General features: G+C 41.2%; 2 protein-coding genes and 1 non-coding gene across 5 annotated transcripts in view; 2 read left to right on the top strand and 1 right to left on the bottom strand.

The window, feature by feature from the left end:
* Nucleotides 1–3,910, bottom strand: part of LOC140200854 (uncharacterized) — a 36,706-nt gene extending 32,796 nt beyond the window's left edge. The window contains exons 1-2 of one of the 3 annotated variants that reach the window (XM_072264522.1): nucleotides 3,860–3,910; nucleotides 1,152–1,244 (exon numbers count right to left, since the gene is read on the bottom strand). In XM_072264522.1, the coding sequence (XP_072120623.1) occupies nucleotides 1,152–1,244; nucleotides 3,860–3,899 (133 nt within the window). In that variant the 5' untranslated portion in view covers nucleotides 3,900–3,910. Of the gene's footprint in view, nucleotides 1–1,151; nucleotides 1,261–1,389; nucleotides 1,483–3,859 lie in introns of those variants that run through there. The other 2 variants (XM_072264585.1, XM_072264639.1) reach the window with 2 other exon arrangements.
* Nucleotides 3,911–9,548: 5,638 nt separating this feature from the next.
* On the top strand, nucleotides 9,549–18,086 carry rpl30 (ribosomal protein L30). The gene is made up of 4 exons (XM_072257971.1): nucleotides 9,549–9,739; nucleotides 14,269–14,414; nucleotides 17,409–17,539; nucleotides 17,981–18,086. Exons 1-4 carry the CDS (start codon nucleotides 9,719–9,721, stop codon nucleotides 18,028–18,030), a joined length of 348 nt encoding a protein of 115 aa, XP_072114072.1. The 5' UTR covers nucleotides 9,549–9,718; the 3' UTR covers nucleotides 18,031–18,086.
* LOC140206753 (small nucleolar RNA SNORA72) lies at nucleotides 17,663–17,793 on the top strand. The gene has a single exon (XR_011888379.1). It is a non-coding gene; the product is annotated as a small nucleolar RNA SNORA72 (small nucleolar RNA).
* Nucleotides 18,087–18,310: the final 224 nt, after the last annotated feature.

Genomic DNA, 18,310 nt, shown 5'->3' with positions numbered 1-18,310 from the left:
TTCAAGCTTATATATAGTATACCTACTTTGATAATTAATATACAGTAAACTTTTCATTGTACCATGCCTCACTATACTTGTGCATATGACAATAAATTTGATTTGACTCAAAAAATAACTGACCTCATCTCTTTTCTAATCCTAACAAATCTGTGCTCCTTTGTTTTTGACCTTTCCAGGCCCTTCCATAATTTTATACACCTAAGTCTCCTCTCAGCCTCCTCTGTTCCAAAGTAAAGAACCCGAGTTTATTCAATCTCTACCCATAAATAAGACATTCCAGTCTTGTTAACATCCTTGTAACTCTCCTCTGCAACCTCTTCCCAACTCATCCTACGTGAAGCCGGGCCCTCTGTTAATCATGGTCAGCCATGGATGTTGTGCCCAGCTATCTATGTGATCTGCAAACCAGTATGCAAGTCAAGGCAATATGATATGGAGAGCGAGCTGTTGCCCATGTAGCAGGCTCCTCCCCTCCGTGGCAGCTAATGGATCCAAGGAACAGAAGAGACCAATATAGTTTGGCACCAGCAGCATTGCAGGAGTTGCCAGTCAGCATTGAACTCAACGTAGTACTGCCTTAGGGACTCCAGCTCTGAATTTTTCCTTGGGGTTTGCTCCTGAAGTCTTCCCAATGAGTGGGTATAGCCACAAGGCACCCGAGGTTTCAGGTCAGAGTTTTCCTTCTGCTAGATGAGCTGCCAATCACGGCTGTCGAGCCCCATCTGCTCAAAGCGACTAATTTCAAGGTGCCAGTAAACTGCCTTTGCCACTTCTGTAAGTAGAAATAGCTCTGTTGGGCTTAGTAGCCACATATGAAGGCCGAGAGCTGGACTTGGTTATCAGAGACGCACGCCATCGGGAGCACTTAATAGGTAGAGGAAGCTTACCCCCACTACCACCCACAGCTATAACAACTTAAAGGAACCTAATAATCTATTAATTGCTGTTGGTTAATAACAAAACTTGCCAGGAAAAAACATTTTTAAGAGAATATTTTTGACAGATTACAAAAAAAGTGACTTTTAACAACAGTCCAAAACTGTATAAACTACACGTATCAGAAAATGTATGGCAAGCACAAAATACTGGTGTGTTTTATCACTGGCCTCTGTGAGCTCCGGTAAATCTGTCTACGGAGAAGTACTTACCACTTTTGCTGGCTCCATTCCTCTCCTGTTTGGAGCTTGGTCTGTTAGAGTCCTGCAGTTGGGTCTGTGTGCTGCTTGAACAACCCATTGAATCTGCTCCAAGAACAGACTGTGACAGCAAATAGGCAGATTTGCCAGCCAGAGAAAAAGAATCAGTCCAAAGAATTTGACTTGGCAAACAAAAATATTCAATAAAACCTCATAAAGGTGGCGGTGCCTTGCTTTATCGTTACTATACCTGGGGGAAGAAGCAGCAAATGGGAATTGTCCAGCTGCTTGGAGCAAGTTGTTCAGAAAGACAAGCTGTTTTCTCAACACCCGTACAACTTTATCCCCCATTAACCTCGTCTCCGCTTCAGCAGAGACACAGTGATGTGCACTGTGTTGTGATCGGTTGCCATATGAGCAGGATATAATCTGCCTGACTAAAGATGGATTGACTTACATTGCCTTGACTGATAATGAACTGTTAGCATGAAGTGCACACTAGGAATGGCAGCCCAGTACACTATCAATATTTTACCTAAAATGTTCCCTGTTCCCTTTTGGTTTTAATCTTCATCCAGTGCTCGGCTGAAAAGAAATATTATGATAGTGAGGCCAGTACTGTTGGCCATTAGGGCAGAGGATTTTGTAGATGATTTTTCTGAAACAATAACAGGTTCTGAGTGAATTGCTGTACTGAGAGAACATTGCTCAGTCAGATGAGCAATATTAAAAGAGTGCTGCATTGTTGGAGTTGTATCCACTGAGCGTTCCAGTGACAGAGGGTTATACTGTCGGTGCACTGTACTGTTGGAGTTGTTCAATCCAGAAAAGTGCAGTAAGGTTCTTAGAAGTGGGGAGGAATGGAGAGATCTTGAGGTCCATGACAGTAGATCCCTCAAAGTTGCCATGCGGGTTGATAGGATGGTTTAGAAGGCGTATGGTGTGTTGGCCTTCATTAGTCATGGGATTGAATTCAAGAGAAGTGAGGTAATGTTAGATCATACTTGGAGTACTGTGTTCAGTTCTGGTCGCCTCATTATAGGAAGGATGGGGAACCTTTAAAGAGGGTGCAGAGAAAATCTACCAGGATGCTGCCAGGATTAGAGAGCATGTCTTATGAGGATAGGCTGAGTGAGCTAGAGCTTTTCTCTTTGGGGCTAAGGAGGATGAGAGTTGACTTGATAGAGGTGTATAAGATGATAAAAGGCCTGTACTATTCTACGTGTGTTCTATGTACTCAGAGAGTATTCTAATGACAGAGTCATACTGACAGAGTATTGTACTGTTGGAGATGTACCCAGGGAATGCTGCAGTGAGAGCAACTCCTGATTGAGTACTGTATTGATCTCTAATCTAAGGAGAAGGAACATTCAGGGTCATATTGAGAACTTGGAGGTCATCAACCCAGAACACAATGGTGTCTGGCAGATGTGTCATAGACCACCTAACAAACCACCCATCCACCCCTGTTCAGAAACTATTCAGAAACAGGGGAAGAAGCTATTTCTGAATCATTGAGTGTGGGACCTTAGGCTCCTGTACCTCCTCACCAATGACAGTTACAAGAAGTGGACATGTCCCAGATGGTGAGACCCACTGATGACTCCTTGAAAAGTTCAACAAAATATTTTACACCCACTAAAGAAGCAAATCAGGATTATCCAAATGATGTGGGAAGTAAGAAGTCCGTGAGATTTTTCTGCACTGAACATATTCTGAAGCAACTATTTTGTCATTAATCTCATTGCTTTTTTTCTGACAGGATACGTTATTTATTCACATTAACTTCTGAGCTTTTTCACTGCCTACCAACAAAGGTTGTCACTTCTAATATCCCAGGCGAGAAACATTGAATGTAGCAAACACCCTGCTTTTCACATTAAGTTGTCAGACCAATCAGCTGAGCTCTGAAATTACACATTATGATTGAAATGCTATGACATTAGAGGTTCATAACCATTATCAACGAGTTAACATGGATGGATAATTAATGACAAAGCTAATTACTTCTACTGTACTTTGTTAGCAGGGGTATTTAGTCTCTGACTTGTAGAAATGCTTAACAAACTAAATGCTTGCAGCTATATACCATCTTTCAAGATTTTTAGACACCCCAAGACATCCATACGATACTTTTGCCAAGACCCTTCATTAGGCCTTGATGAAGGGTCTTGGCCCGAAATGTCAACTATTTGTTCCCCTCCATAGATGCTGCCTGACTTACTGAGTTCCTCCAGCATTTTACATGTGTTGCTCCCGATTTCCAGCATCTGCTGAGTGTCTAATGTCTAAAACATCTATTATCTTGTAATAAGTGTAGATAATTTTATTTAGCAGGAAATCTAATAAACTTCCACAAAGTGATAATGACAAGATTGTGAACACAAGAAATTCTGCAGATGCCGGAATTCCAGAGTAACACCACAAAGTGCAGCAGATGAGGCAGCATCTATGGAAAGGAATAACCAGTCGACATTTTGGGCTGAGACCCTTCATCAGGCCGGAAAGGAAGTAGGAAGAAGCCAGAATAAGAAGTACAAACTAGAAGGTGATAGGTGAAGCCAGGTGGGTGGGGGAAGGGAGATGGTAAGAAGCTGGGAGGTGATAGGCGGAAAAGGTAAAGGGCTGAAGAAGAAGGAATCTGATAGGAGAGGAGGAAAGAAATCACTGGTGGTGGGAGAAATCAAAGTTCATGCCATCAGGCTGACCACTTTATCTACCTGTGCTGCCACCTTCAGGGATCTTTGGTTTTGTCTCCATGAGTCCTCTGTTCATGACTATTCCCCAGGGCTCTACCATTCATTATATTCGTTCTCGAGACTCAAGAAACAACAGATACTGGAACCTGGAGCAACACACAAACTACTGGAGGAACCCAACAGGTCAAGTAGCATCTGTGGAGAGAAATGCACAGTTGAAATTTCGGGTTGAAACCCTTCATCAAGAAATATAAAAAATAAATAAAGTAGTGAAACAAGAGAGCAAAATAGTGAGATGCTGTACATGGGTTTAGTCCGTTCAGAAATTTAATAGTAGAGGGGAAGAGGCTGTTTCTAAAGTATTGAATGGTGTGTCTTCAGGTTCCTGTACCTCTTTCCTGACGGTATTAATGAAGAGGGGGTATGTCCTGGATAGTGATAGATGCCACCTTCTTGAGGCATTGCCTTTTGAAGTTATCCTCAATGGCGAGAGCTAGATGACTCTATAATCCTCTGCAGCTCTTCCTAATCCTGTGTGTTGATGTCTCCATACAAGACAGTGGTGTAATCAGTCAGAATGCACTCCACAGTATACATAGAAATTTGCTAGAATCTTTGGTGACATAGCAAAATAGCATTGTTTTGGTGTCACCTGCAACCTTACTACTCATATCTTCTTCACTTCTATCCACATTGGTAACGTATACCTTGTATCATATAATAAACAGCAAGGATCTCAGCAAAGATCCCTATGATATACTAGTAATCATAAATCTCAAAACACAAAAAAAGTCCTCCATAAAACCTATCATGTATTCTAATCTCCTCTCATCTTCCTTTCTGGAAGAACAACCCCAAACCTCCGGTCTGCCAGAATAAAATACTCCTCTCTAGAACCATATAAAACCTTATATATTCACTGTAGAAATTACATTAAATAAACATGAAATTTTACCACTGCATACTTTGTTGAGCACTAATTAAGGCTTGCAATGCCATTAAAAACTCAAGCTGTGCTACGAGATTTTTGGAGTGTTTTATCGTGAATCCGGTTTAGAAATACTCCAGATTCATGTCAGTTGAAGATTACAGTGCAGATCCAGTGACAGGGACTTCAGGATTTCTGTATGAAGCTGTGGTGGTTGTTGATTGTATCTGATGATGACAGGAAACCTGTGTGGAGTGTTTTTTAAAGTGGAAAAGCCATTGCACAGGGGAAGTTCCACTCTCTCGACCTCAAAAGTCTGGGTCCAGAGGTACAAACAAACGTCACAAACAGGGGTCTTCTTTGGCTGCAGGGGATGACCATGACATTTTCTGTGTTTTGTCATGCCCTTCACTCTCAACGGAGTATTGCAGTGCTGCCTTCTCACTGTGGATCTCATCCGCCCAGTCTGCCAGAGCTGACTTCGCATGGTGGGACAGAAATGTCCCTATCTCACCAGGGTGTGAGGCCACTGGCTATCCTCACCTGGTTTAGCCTGCCCGTGGAAGGGTGTGGCCCCTGCCCTACGCAAACAGTTACTTGCACCCACAGACGAAAGCTGAGTGTCCAGTGGGGACCAAAGATGAGTGAGCTGCCCCGGAATGGACACAACAAGCCCCCTCACCAGAGGTGCTACCCCTCCTTGGACACTCCATACACCCCTGTGATAAACTACATATGTACAAAACCCTTATTTTCTCTCAGCTTTAAGGTGTTGTGGCAGTGGTGACACACCTTGGCTGAGTTAATATAAAAAGGAAAAATATAATGGAATGTAGAATGTAGTGTTATATTTGCAGAGGGCAGTGCAAATAGGAAAGCAGCATGCAGTGGTCTTGAGGAGGTAGATTGTGAGGTCAAGAGTTCATTTTGTTTGTACAAGAGGTCTGCTAGTTCATTCTTCATACACGGACATCAGAAGTTTTGAGATAAGGGTACTTCAGTCAGTTCCTCTGCTCGAGTACAAAAGGCAGCAGTGGGTGAGAAAGTGAGAAAGTGCTTTGACCAGTGGCCATTCAACGTTTACAATTGATTAACAAGAGCAAATGAAAGGAAGGCGGGGGCAAGCGCAGTGGCCATCGTCCGGGAGGACAGAGTCAGGGTGGTGATCTTGTGGCTTTAGCTCTTTGAGGCTTCTGCAGGATGTGAGAGAACAGGGAGACTCCCAGTATCCTTGACAACTACAACTGTGAGAAGTGAATCCAGCTGCAGCTTCTAACAAACTGCGTTAAGGAGCTGGAGGTGGAACTGGATGAGCTCCGGATCATTCCGGAGGCCAAGGGGGTGGTAGTTAGGACATATAGAGAGGTAGTAACACCCAAGGTGCAGGACACAGGAGACTGGGTGACAGTCAGGAAGGGGAAAGGAGCCAGTGCAGAGTACCCCTGTGGCCATCCCCTTCAACTACAAGTTTATAACTTTGGGTACTGTCAGGGGGTATGACATAAAAAAGGAAAGTCAAGTGGTCGGGTCTCCTGCACTGAGTCTGCCTCTGTGATGTAGAAAGAAAGTGGGGAGAACAGACACTGTGATGATAGGAAATTCGTCAGGTAGGGGAATGGACAGGAACTTTCACAGCAACAACCTGGCATTCAACATCAGTAAGACAAAAGAGCTGATTGTGGACTTCAGGAAGGGTAAGATGAAGGATCACATACCAATCCTCATAGAGGGAGCAGAAGTGGAGAAAATGAGCTGTTTCAAGTTCCTGGGTGTCAAGATCTGATTCGTGTTGAGGATGAATCCTTCTTTACATTTACAAATGAAAGATCCTGGCATGTTAATACAGATCTGCTCATATCCCTGGCTAATCACCCCACAAAGGTAGTCAATAAAAAATGTTGACAAACAATAACTAATAGAATAAATAGCCTGCAGAAGGCTGTAAATCTGGTCAAGGGGAAAACCAGTAAGGGGAAAGATCAAGGGGTGGGGGAGGGGATAGGCAGGAAAGGTGAAACCAGCTCCCCTTACTGGTTTTTCACCTGGCACCTACCAGCCTTCTCCTTCCCACCCTCCCCCCACCTTCTTTATAGGGCCCCTGCCCCCTCCCTCTTCAGTCCTGACGAAGGGTCTCGGCCCGAAATGTTGACTGTTCGTTTCCACGGATGCTGCCCGACTTGCTGAGTTCCTCCAGCGTGTTGAGCATGTTGCTATGACTGCAGCATCTGCAGAGTATTTTGTGTTTACATATACTGTAATTTATCTATTTATTTATTATTTCATTTTTTCTTCTTCTATAGTATGTATTGCATTGAACTGCTGCTGCTAAGTTAACAAACTTCACGACACATGCTGGTGATAATAAACCTGATTCTGATTTTCTAAATGGAAAGAAAATACAAAAAACCTGAGGTGCAAGGGGACTTGGGAGTCATGCAGGATTCCCTACAGGTTAATTTGCAGGTTGAATCTGTGGTGAGTAAGGCAAATGCAAAGTTAGCATTCAGTTCAAGAGGACTAGAATATAAAAGCAAGGATATGATGTTGAGACTTTATAGAGCATTGGTGAGGCCTCACTTGGAGTGTTGCAGACATCCCACCCTGCAAAAACTCATTTCAGGGAGGTAGCATCCCCGCCCCCCACAACCCCATATCCCCCCCCCACTGGTCAACTTCCAAGGGTGTATGTAATACTTTTGTTTCGTGATTTTATCTAATCTGTAAACCAAGTTGAGTATATACAGAAAATGCCACATTAAAATACGTACTTATATTATCATGGAGTCATTTTTTTTATTCTGTTACAACTTTAAGCAAGTCTACAGGGAGTTTGGCCTCATCTTGTTTGACATCAATAGCATAGCTCCTTAGCAGCCAGCCAGCTAGTTTAAATAACGTTAGCTATGCTAATGAATGAATGACACCTGTTAAACTCACCTGAACATGTCTTTTACACCTTAACCCACCGTGGGCAATAGAAAAGTCACCGTTGCAAACAGTGCAGCGAGCAACACTGTTATTATTTTTGAGGTCGACTGTAAAGCCCGCCCACAGAGAAAACTGATAGGTCTACTTAGCACGAAGAGAGACCAATCAGGATGCTCGCTCTCGCTCTCAAAAAAATCGATTTCCAGGATATTGTATATCATTTCCAGACGTCAGGGAGCCACTATCAATATGTGGGAGACTCCTGGAACTTCCGGGAGAGGTGGGATGTCTGAGTATTGTGAGCAGTTTTGGGCCCCATATTTTAGAAAGGATGTGCTGAAACTGAAGATCGTTCAGAGGAGGTTTACAAAAACGATTCCAGGATTGAATAGCTTGTCATATGAAGAACTTTGATGGCTATAGGCCTATATTCACTAGAATTCAGGAGAATAAGGGGTGACCTCATTGAAACCTATCAAATGGTGAAAGGCCTTGATAGAGTAGATGTGGAGAGGATGTTTCCTAAGGTGGAAGAGTCTAAGACCAGAAGACACAGCCTCAGAACAGAGGGGTGTCCTTTTAGAATGGAGATGAAGAAGAATTTCTTTAGCCAGAGCTTGGTGAATCTGTGGAATTCTTTGCCACAGGCATCTGTGGAGGCCAAGTCTTTGTGTATATTTAAGGCAGAGGTTGATAGATCTTGATTGGTCTGGGCATGAAGGGATATGGGGAGAAGGCAGGAGATTGGGGTTGAGAGGAAAATCGGATTAGCCATGATGAAATGGTGGAGCAGACTCAATGGGCTGAATGGCTTAATTCCATTCCTATATATATTGGTCTTACAGGAGTTTGAAACCTACCGAATATTGAAGGGTCTGGACATGCAGAGGATGTTTACAATAGTGGGAGAGTTTAGGATCAAAGGGCATCAGAATACAAGTAAGTTCTTTTAGAATAGAGAAGATTTGCATTAGCCGGACGGTGGTGAATTTGTGGAATATTTAAAGTGGAGTTTGATAGGTTCTTAATTAGTAAGGGCATCAAAGATTATGGGGAGAATGCAGGAGAATAAGACTGAGAATGAAAATGAATCAACCATGATCGAGTGGCGGGATGACTCAATATGAAGACTGGTCTAATTCTGCTCCTATCTATGATGGGATAGAAGTCGTCCTTGAGCCTGATGGTATAAGATGGAGTCCATGGAGGGGAGGCTTGTTTTTATGATGGATTGGCCTGTGTCCACAACTCTGCAGCAAGTTCACAATTCTTGGTTTGCAGTACCATCTGGATTGGACTAGGAACGCATACGATTATATAATTTACAGTTATCTTGTGAATGCTGCTTATGTGATGCTATGTACCTGTGATTCTGCTGCAAATAAGTTTTACATTGTACCTGTGCATACGTGTACCAATATGCACTTTGAAGTGTCCTGGCTGTCCTCATATGCAGATCTACTTTAGCAGACCTGATGAAGGGTATCGGCCCGAAACGTTGACTGTTTACTCTTTTCCACAGATGATGCTTCCAGCTTTTTGTGTGTTGCTTTGCACCTTGTTCTTGATAAATTCAGTCAACACATTTTACTTAAAAGTAAAATTAAATGTGCGCGAGTAGCATTGGTGTACTTTGTAACAAAATTAAACCTTAAAACCAAGGAACATCAAACTATGAAGAGGAAATATAAATAAAACATTTAAAAGTACGTTAAGGTTAAAATTTGGGCCTTGACTTGTGGTTACCATGGAGCGCGGTGTAACATATGATTCTTCACCCCTCCCCCCCCATTCGCCCATGCGCAAGTCTCTTGCCAAGTCTCGCGATGGCCGCCGGCTGAAAGGCAAGGGATTGTGGGAGGCCCTTCCTTTCTCTCTCCAGCCATATTGGGGTTAGCTCGCCGTTCGGCTCCCTCCGCCTCGCGGGTCACTCCCTAGCTTCCCGCCGCGCTCCCTCGACTCACACTCGCACTTTACGTTGATCTAATCGCCGGAGGGTTCAGGCGGGAACCACAGCGGATACGATGGTGGCGGCAAAGAAGACGGTGAGTCCCTCCCCGACCGTGGGTTCGTTGGCCTCGGGCCTGGTTCACGTGGAGAGGCGGTGGCGCGCTCCAGGGCCCGGGAATCGGATCTCGCCCATCTGTCCCTACATAGGCAGTCGGCTCTGCGTTTGTGCCTGAAGAATCCTGGGACCCTGGGAAGGTGGGGCTGTGAGGGGACAGTGAGTCGGATCAGTACTGGATCCATAAAGGATGATTGTTCTGGCTGTGACCATGTCCATCGTTCCTTTAGCATTTAAAAATATTTCAGAACATGAAACATTTTAGCACAGGTATGAGTTCTGCCTACAACGTCTGCACTGAATATGATGCCAAGAAAAAGGAAATGTTTTATGCTTGTACACCATACATATTCTGCCATAATCTACATATTTATAAGGTCTTTAACGCCATTAGCAAATCTCCTTCTCTGGCAGTCCGTTACTATCAGTCTCTTCAAAAAAAAAGCTTGCTCTGCACAATTTTAAACTTCACCACTCACAACTTAAGTGCATTTCCTTTAGTATTTGATATTGCTTGGCATTATGGAGTTGGGTCAAAAGGCCTGCTTCTATGCTGTATAACTGGCATTAATACTTGAGATCCAGGATGGGAGTCCCACTGCCGTAGTCGTCGCGGTACTTTGCATATCACTAACCAAAGACTCTGCTGAATTTTGTCCAAGGCCTCTACTGGTGCAGAATATATTTATTGAGGTAGTCTCAAGCATGTGAGCATTAATTTATGCATAGAGGTGTTTTTTGGTGCAAAATGTATTAGTAGATTTGACAAAAATATTTATGTGGTTTAAATTGGGTGATTTTTTTATTACTTTGTTTGGTCATTGACCTTCAGACTGAATTTAACCAGGGATCTTGGAAAACTGGTACTGATTTTCCTTGTTAGACCTTCACAAAAAGTGCTAACCTTGTTTGAGGCTAGTGAGGTGAGCTTGAGGCTTCTCTTCTGAATCCCAAATAGAAGTTGTTTCTTACCTACATCAAAGTGTGCAGTGTTTCTCCCATGGCTTCCCTGAAACTTGTCTAAAAGGCTAATCTTCATCCATCGGTAGGAATGCAGGAAAAGGTCCAAGGTAATATGTCTGCACTGTACTACTGCCACAAAACACGTTTTGTGCTATATACAACAGTGATAATGCAACAAAGCAAGTTGAGAGTGACAAGTACTTATGCTTCACCTTGCAGCCCCATGAAGAGTCAGTAAGGTCATTAGTCCTGTATTGGAGAAATTAGTGATGAATCTACTGTTTACTTCCACCACGTTCCCAGATCCCAATCTCTCGTTTAGATATCGTGTTTATTTTACTTGATATCGTGTTCATTTTATTTTTTGGTGCCTTCAAATCATTTATATGAAATATAAAAATTTAGTTTGCCTGTGCTGATCTCAGTAGCACCTCTCCACAACCAGTAAACAATCCATCTATTTCCTGTTAACCCAGCAACCTTTTCTATCCATGTCCTAAAATCATAGTGATCTGTTTTTGAGAGCAAAGTCATGCAGATGCTTGAAATTTTTGAATTAAGCCTGTTGACCAAAAGCATCATCTGTTCACTAAGGTTGCATAGCTGAAGTATTTCCAATTTTTTGATTTTATTGTTTTATGCCCGTTTAATTACTCTTTTGCAAACACGAGGAAATCTGCAGATGCTGGAATTTGAAGCAACACACAAAAGTTGCTGGTGAATGCAGCACTCTTGGATTATTCTGAATTGTTTAACTTTTTTCCTCTCTGTTATTGAAATGCACTTTATTGTCTGCATGCTTCATAATTGTGGCACCCTGCATTTGGCCAAATAATTGATACATCACAAAATTTGAGGAACCTGGCACAACTCTGCAATCCACAACACTCCATCATCAAAATGTTTGTTGATCATCTTCCTTTGCATATTATTCCTGAGTCAGCTTTGAATCCAGTTTGTTACATTTGGGTTCTGTGGACTTCTTGAAATCAAGGGTGTGAACTTTAAAATAGGTTGTTGCTTAGTCAGGTAGGTCAACAAAGAAAATAGATGGATGAAGAAGAAAATATAAGATCGAATAAGGTGGTAGTCTAGCCAGAACTTGTATAAATAGGTATTTCTAAGTAGGATAGGCTCAATTAACATAGGTGGTTCTTCATGAGGTATTGGTGTAAAATAGTTAATCTTTGGCTCATACAGTAAAGTTATCGTAAGTTTGGTTGTACAGAAGCTAAGGGAGCAGATGTCATTAACTTAATCAGAATCAGTTTTATTGTCACTGGCATGTGTCATGAAGATTAATGCAGCAGCAGTACAATGCAATACTTAGTAATATAAAGAAAAAGGTAAATCAATTACTGTAAATGTATATGTGTATTAAATAATTAGATGAAAAAATAGTGCAAAACAAATAATATTTTTAAAATGAGTTAGTGTTCATGGGTTCAATGTCCATTTAGGAATCTGATGGCAGAGGGGAAGAAGCTGTTCCTGAATTGTTGAGTGTGTGTGCCTTCAGTCTTCTGTACCTCCTTCCTGACAGTAACAGTGAGAAGAGGGCATGTCCTGGGTGATGGATCCTTAATAATTGACGTTGCCTTTCTGAGGCACCATTCCTTGAAGATGTCTTAGATGTTGACTGATTTTACATCATTTTGTAGCTTCTTTTGGTCCTGTGCAGTAGCCCCCTCCCCCATACCAGATGGTGTTGCAGCCTCATCAGAGTAAGTGGACCTGGTACCTCTGTAGAAGTCTTAGTGTATTAATTGACAAACCAAATCTCTTCAAACTCCTAATGAAGTAAGCTGCTGGCTTGACTTCTTTATTGCTGCATTGATATGTTGGGACCAGGTTAGATTCTCAGAGATCTTGACACCCAGGAACTTGAAATTGTGACTTAACAGGAAACTGTTAGTGGAAGGGTCATGAAAGGAATTGAAACTTATTGTCTATCTGAAACCACATATTTGGTAAGCACAAGTGAAAAATGAAGGCCAAGATAAATCTTTACAGGTCACCTGTAGTAATGACACGAAGTAAAGTAATTGCAGGCTACTTTGTGGCTCTGATTGGCAAGAGGAAAATGGAAGTTAGAAATGGGGAAATATCCAGAAGGAAGAATGAGTATGACACATTACTGTTCTCTTAATTGCATGGTTTGCTAATTGTAACATTGAGAGTTAATTTGGTACTTTGTATGAGAATTCTGAACAGAGGCCTGAACATGGTAATTGGGGCAGTTTGAAAATGAGACAGCTCTTTGAAAGTGAGGGTGATGCTTGTGATGGTTACTAGTGAAGAAAGCAGTCTTTATGGACTAGAATGATCATGGACCATTGTGGTGTTTAGTTTGAAGGGAAAAGGACTATTGATGTAGCCAAGGCTGGTGGTGAAGGGCCAATCCTAGCTGTTTTGCCTCACCTGTTGTGAATTGAGTTGGGCTGCCTGTAAAACTAGTGTAAGTATGGGTGGTGACAGACAGCAGGAGTAGCCAAATCCTTCAAGTCACCTCTCAGTCACATCCTTGACAACACTTCATCATGCTCTTCCCAGGCACCTTCACTTTGTAGTTCACATTTCTGTTAAACTGTTCATTGAAGATACTCTAATGATTTTTCCTCCTCAGTTTTATGGTATAGAGAATTCCAAAGTTTCATTAATCTTCAAGGAAAGAAATTCCTGCTCATCTGTATTAACCAGGCAGTGCTTATTCTGAAATAATGCTACCAAATTCTGAAACCTCTGCTGAGGAGACAGCTTCTCACAATTCACGCTATTAACAGCCCTTGAGTTCTTGTTTCAATAATCCGTCTTTCTTGCAAGTTACGGTGGATGTACATTGCTTCAAGTCACCCCATTTGTTCGAGAAATCAGATGCATCAATCTTTCTAGCCCAGTACATTAATAGGGTTAGGACATCCAAAATAGATACAGAAGTGGTGATTGAGAGTTTGATAACTGCAGAAGTTACCTGTATGTTTAGGGTATGAGGGAGCTGGGTTAGTGGCTTCCCTATCAATTTCTTTCCAGGCACGATGGGTCCAATGATGTAAGGAATCGTTTTTTTTGTGTGTGTGTATTAAACATACTGGCTAGGATCTTAATAAGCCATAGTTACTGTTCATAGTGTTGGCACATCTGGCAAAAGGCCCATCTCTGGCTGTTCGTAACCTTGTCCAGCAACAAGATCCTTGTGGGGTAATATTAAGGCCCTGCTGCAGGCACTTATTTGTTAAGCTTAGAAAGGTGGAAAAGTTGGTGGTTTTGCACACCAGAAGGCATTGTAGTTTTAAAATAACTAGCATTTGGAGCAATTAAGTCATGTAAAATAGCAGTATAGACTAAAAATAATGACATTTCCTAAAGTTCTGTTTGAAATTGGATGTATATCTGAGGACAGTAACTTATTAGATTTCATCTCTGAATTTTGACCGATATCGGCCATCAAACCATTGAAGTACTTCAGGTGCCTTGGAGTTGGTTGAGCATTCTGTTTTGCATTTTTGATTGTTTTGGTAGTTAAAGTGACATTTTTTTTAAATGCAGAAAAAGTCTTTGGAATCCATCAATTCCAGGCTTCAGCTGGTAATGAAGAGTGGTAAATATGTGCTCGGTTACAAACAGACGTTGAAAATGATTCGTCAAGGCAAAGCCAAGCTGGTTATTCTTGCTAACAACTGTGCAGCCTTGAGGTGAGTTACAGCATTTTGAGATGAATAACACAATATATCATATGTTAGTTGTTTTTGTCTCATTTTTGACATTGTTGCAATTTAGAAACAAAAACAAAATTCTCAGCACTTGGAGTGGGAAATACATGTTGAATGCCCACTGAACTTTCAAAAGTCACAAATAAATTATTTAAAACTGTGGAGAGGGAGGTGAAGTAGAACAAGAACAAGGTGCCTGTGATAGGATGAAGATCTGGGAAGATTGAATAGTGGTAATGCTCAGTCAAGTGGTGTTATGGGGATAATAAAAGGCCTCACTGCAAGAACAGTACATGGAAGAGTACAAATTCTCAAGTTACTAGAAAAGGGGAAAATGGTAGAGGTAAAAAGAGGAAAAGACCCATGAGTTACTGAAATTAAAAAGTGCTTATCTAGCAGCATCTGAGAGAGGATCAGCAGGAACATTTCAAAGATAAAAGATACTCTTTTAAAGATTAAGATCTCTGTATTTAGCAGTATTCATCTTCCCATCAACTCTATGACTGGATTTCCAGTCCCTGCTGCTGAAGAGGATCCCCATAACATGGTGCTACCTCCACCATACTTTACAGTAGGGATGGTGTTCCCTGGCTGATTAGATTTGTGCCACACATACTGCCTTGAGTTGAGACCACGTGGTTCCACTTTGGTTTCATCTGACTATAAGATCTTTTTCTGCATCTTTACAGTATCTTCTAAGAGATGCTTTGCAAAATCTTTATGGGTAAGGATGTGCTTTTTTTAAGCCAGGGCTTCTTCCTTGCCACTGTTCTGTTTTTGTGCAAGGCTTTAGAGATTGTGGAGCCATGAACTTCATCTCCAGTTGCAGCCACTGACTTCTGCAGCTCACTGAATGAGTGTTGGCATCACAGTAGCCTGACTTATAAATGCCATTCCTCCTTGGAGACTGAAGTTTAGAGGAGTGGCCTGACCTAGGTAGTGTGGCCGTGGTTTCATATATTTTCCATTTTTTTTTCATGATGCACTGCACTGAGCTGCGAGGTATGTTCAGTGCCTTTAAGATGGTCTTGTACCCTTTCCAGATTTCTACTTCTCTTAATCATTTCCTTGACTTGTCTTGAATGCTGTTTTGTCTTTTTGGTTTCGTCTGTTGAAAATTTACCATACTGTTATACCTTTTTTGTGGGGGGGGGGGGGGTGTTGTTTAGTCTTATGAATTCATTGAAAGCAGGTGATGCTCCAATTTTCTACTTCAACAAGTTGGTAAGGTAATACTGTATATTGCACCTGAGGAAAGTTGGCATAATTGCAGAAAGGATTACAAAAGGACCTCACAATTATGGTTTTTAAACTTTAGTAAATTGTTGACAGGCTTTGAATTTTTTCTTTTGACTTAACATGATGCACAATGTCTTATCAATTAGCTCAAACAAATCCTACTTACATAAATTTTAAATTTAGAAAATGAGACAGTAAATTGTGAAAATAGTTGGGGCTGAATGCTTTCTCGAGACTCTGTGGATTCAGATATACAGGTGTCCCTCGCTTTCCGAACATTCTCTTTATGACATTTCGCTTTTATGAAAAAAGACGCTTGCTTTAAACTTGTGTTTACCCGGAGAAAGACTACCATGACCATGAAGCCTTGCGTGAACAGGTGTGTGCACATGTGTGTACTTGTGGATTTTTTTTTTTTTTTGGACAATTCGTAAGGCCAGTGATGATGTGGGGATGGAACTGGACTCTGAAGGTGGTGTCTGAAAAGAGGATGCTGTCCAAGTTGCATGCCATCTTGGACAATGTCTCCCATCCACTACATAATGTACTGGGTGGGCACAGGAGTACATTCAGCCAGAGACTCATTCCACCGAGATGCAACACAGAGCGTCATAGGAAGTCATTCCTGCCTGTGGCCATCAAACTTTACAACTCCTCCCTTGGAGGGTCAGACACCCTGAGCCAGTAGGCTGGTCCTGGACTTATTTCCTGGCATAATTTACATATTACTATTTAATTATTTATGGTGCAACTGTAACGAAAACCAATTTCCCTTGGAATCAATAAAGTATGACTATGACTGTGACAAATTGATTTTGGCTCAAGCTTCCTGATTCTGTTAAGTGAAACTACACTGTACATACCTTATTTCTACTTTATATAGGCTGTGTATTTATCATATCATTCCTGCTTTTACTATATGTTAGTGATTTTAGATTTTATGTGCTATTTGGTAGGCTATTTTTTGGGTCTGGGAATGCTCAAAAAATTTCCCATATAAATTAATGGTAATTGCTTCTTCGCTTTATGCCATTTTGGCTTATGAACGGTTTCACGTGAACGCTCTATATTCGGATAGCGGGAGAAGCCTATATTCTTTGATTATAGAGAATAAGCCTGAATGCGGTAATGCCAGTGCAGTCTTGCCTGCATTCTGTAAAGTAGTATTAAAACCTCCTTAATTTTATACTCCATACTCTAGTAAAGGCCAACATTACTTGGCCTTCACAATTACTTGGTGTCACCAGCAAATTTGACTGCAGTGCACCCAGTTTCTTGTGCACTTGAGTCTTTAATATTGATTGTAAATAGTTCATTAATAAAGTTCAGTTTAGAATTCAGAAATTGGTAGTATGGAAAGACCTCCACTGATTTGGCTGTTGTGGGGAATTGACTTAAAATTTCTGTTTTGTTGCACTTCGGTGTTAATTTTAGCATTCATGGTATAAGTTACAAATGGTACATTATCATGACTTCGTGGTAAGCAACTCTACCTGCATATGTTGGTATGTAATTTATACCAACAAGGCAGATTGATGTCTTTGCTTCCGTTATGTAATATCATGTTAAAATATTTCAAATGAAGAAATTAACTTCAGATATAAAGCCTGGTCAATTTGTCATTCACGTGTAGTTGGTACATTTTGCTTTTTGCTTTCCATTGGGCTAATTGGCAGTCTTGTATTGATAGAAGGTTGTATTTCTTACTGTTTTGATGGTGTATTATATTTGTTGCAGGAAATCAGAAATTGAGTACTATGCCATGTTAGCTAAGACTGGTGTACATCATTATAGTGGCAACAATATTGAGCTGGGTACCGCTTGTGGTAAATACTACAGGGTGTGCACACTGGCCATCATTGATCCAGGTAATTATACAATACTAAGACTACATTCAGATGCATGTGATTGGATCTGAATTCTGTAATTCAGTGTGTTAAAACTGCATGTGGTAATAGCTCTTGCACAGTTAATTATTAGTTACTGTGTTATTGCGAATATTCTCGCTGGCTTGATTTTGATTTCTAGTCAAGTCAGGCTAGTCATTCGCTAGATTAATGCTGTGTTTATAGTCCACAGAACTGTTCACCAAGTTCTGTTGTAATATTTGCCAGCGACAACTTGGTTTATTGCATTATGCCATGAAACTGTCTGGTCTATGGGGCAAAAGCTTTAGTTGCAAAAGGAATCAAACAAATGTAAATGGGCTTGAGTTGCTTGCTATGCTTTTTTTCCCTCTGTATAATTACCTGCTTAGCTGATAGAGAACGGTGAAATTAATTTGCCATTTAATGGTTCTTTTCTTTCAGGTGATTCTGACATCATCAGAAGTATGCCGGAACAGATCAGTGAGAAATAAATTGCTTATGACACTGAAATATTTTACAAATAAAGGCGTTCAGTAAAAAGACAAAACTGTTTCAAGTTTTTAATAGCGTGCTCCAAGTTTACACTTGGGATTTTCACAGGAAAGTCAACACATTTATTGAAGGTGCATTCCCCTTGAGATTCACTTAATCCAGTAATTTGATTTGATGACTCCTTGTGTCTTGGCATAGAGTTGTGCTAAGTAAAAGTTTCAGTGCAATATAGAGACTTTACAGCATCTGTTCTCAAATGGGAAGGAGGGAGAGATGGAA

Source organism: Mobula birostris, chromosome 1 (genome assembly GCF_030028105.1).
Source record: "Mobula birostris isolate sMobBir1 chromosome 1, sMobBir1.hap1, whole genome shotgun sequence".
In the NCBI taxonomy this organism is placed as follows: Eukaryota; Metazoa; Chordata; class Chondrichthyes; order Myliobatiformes; family Myliobatidae; genus Mobula; species Mobula birostris.
This window is presented reverse-complemented; position numbering and strand designations above follow the sequence as displayed.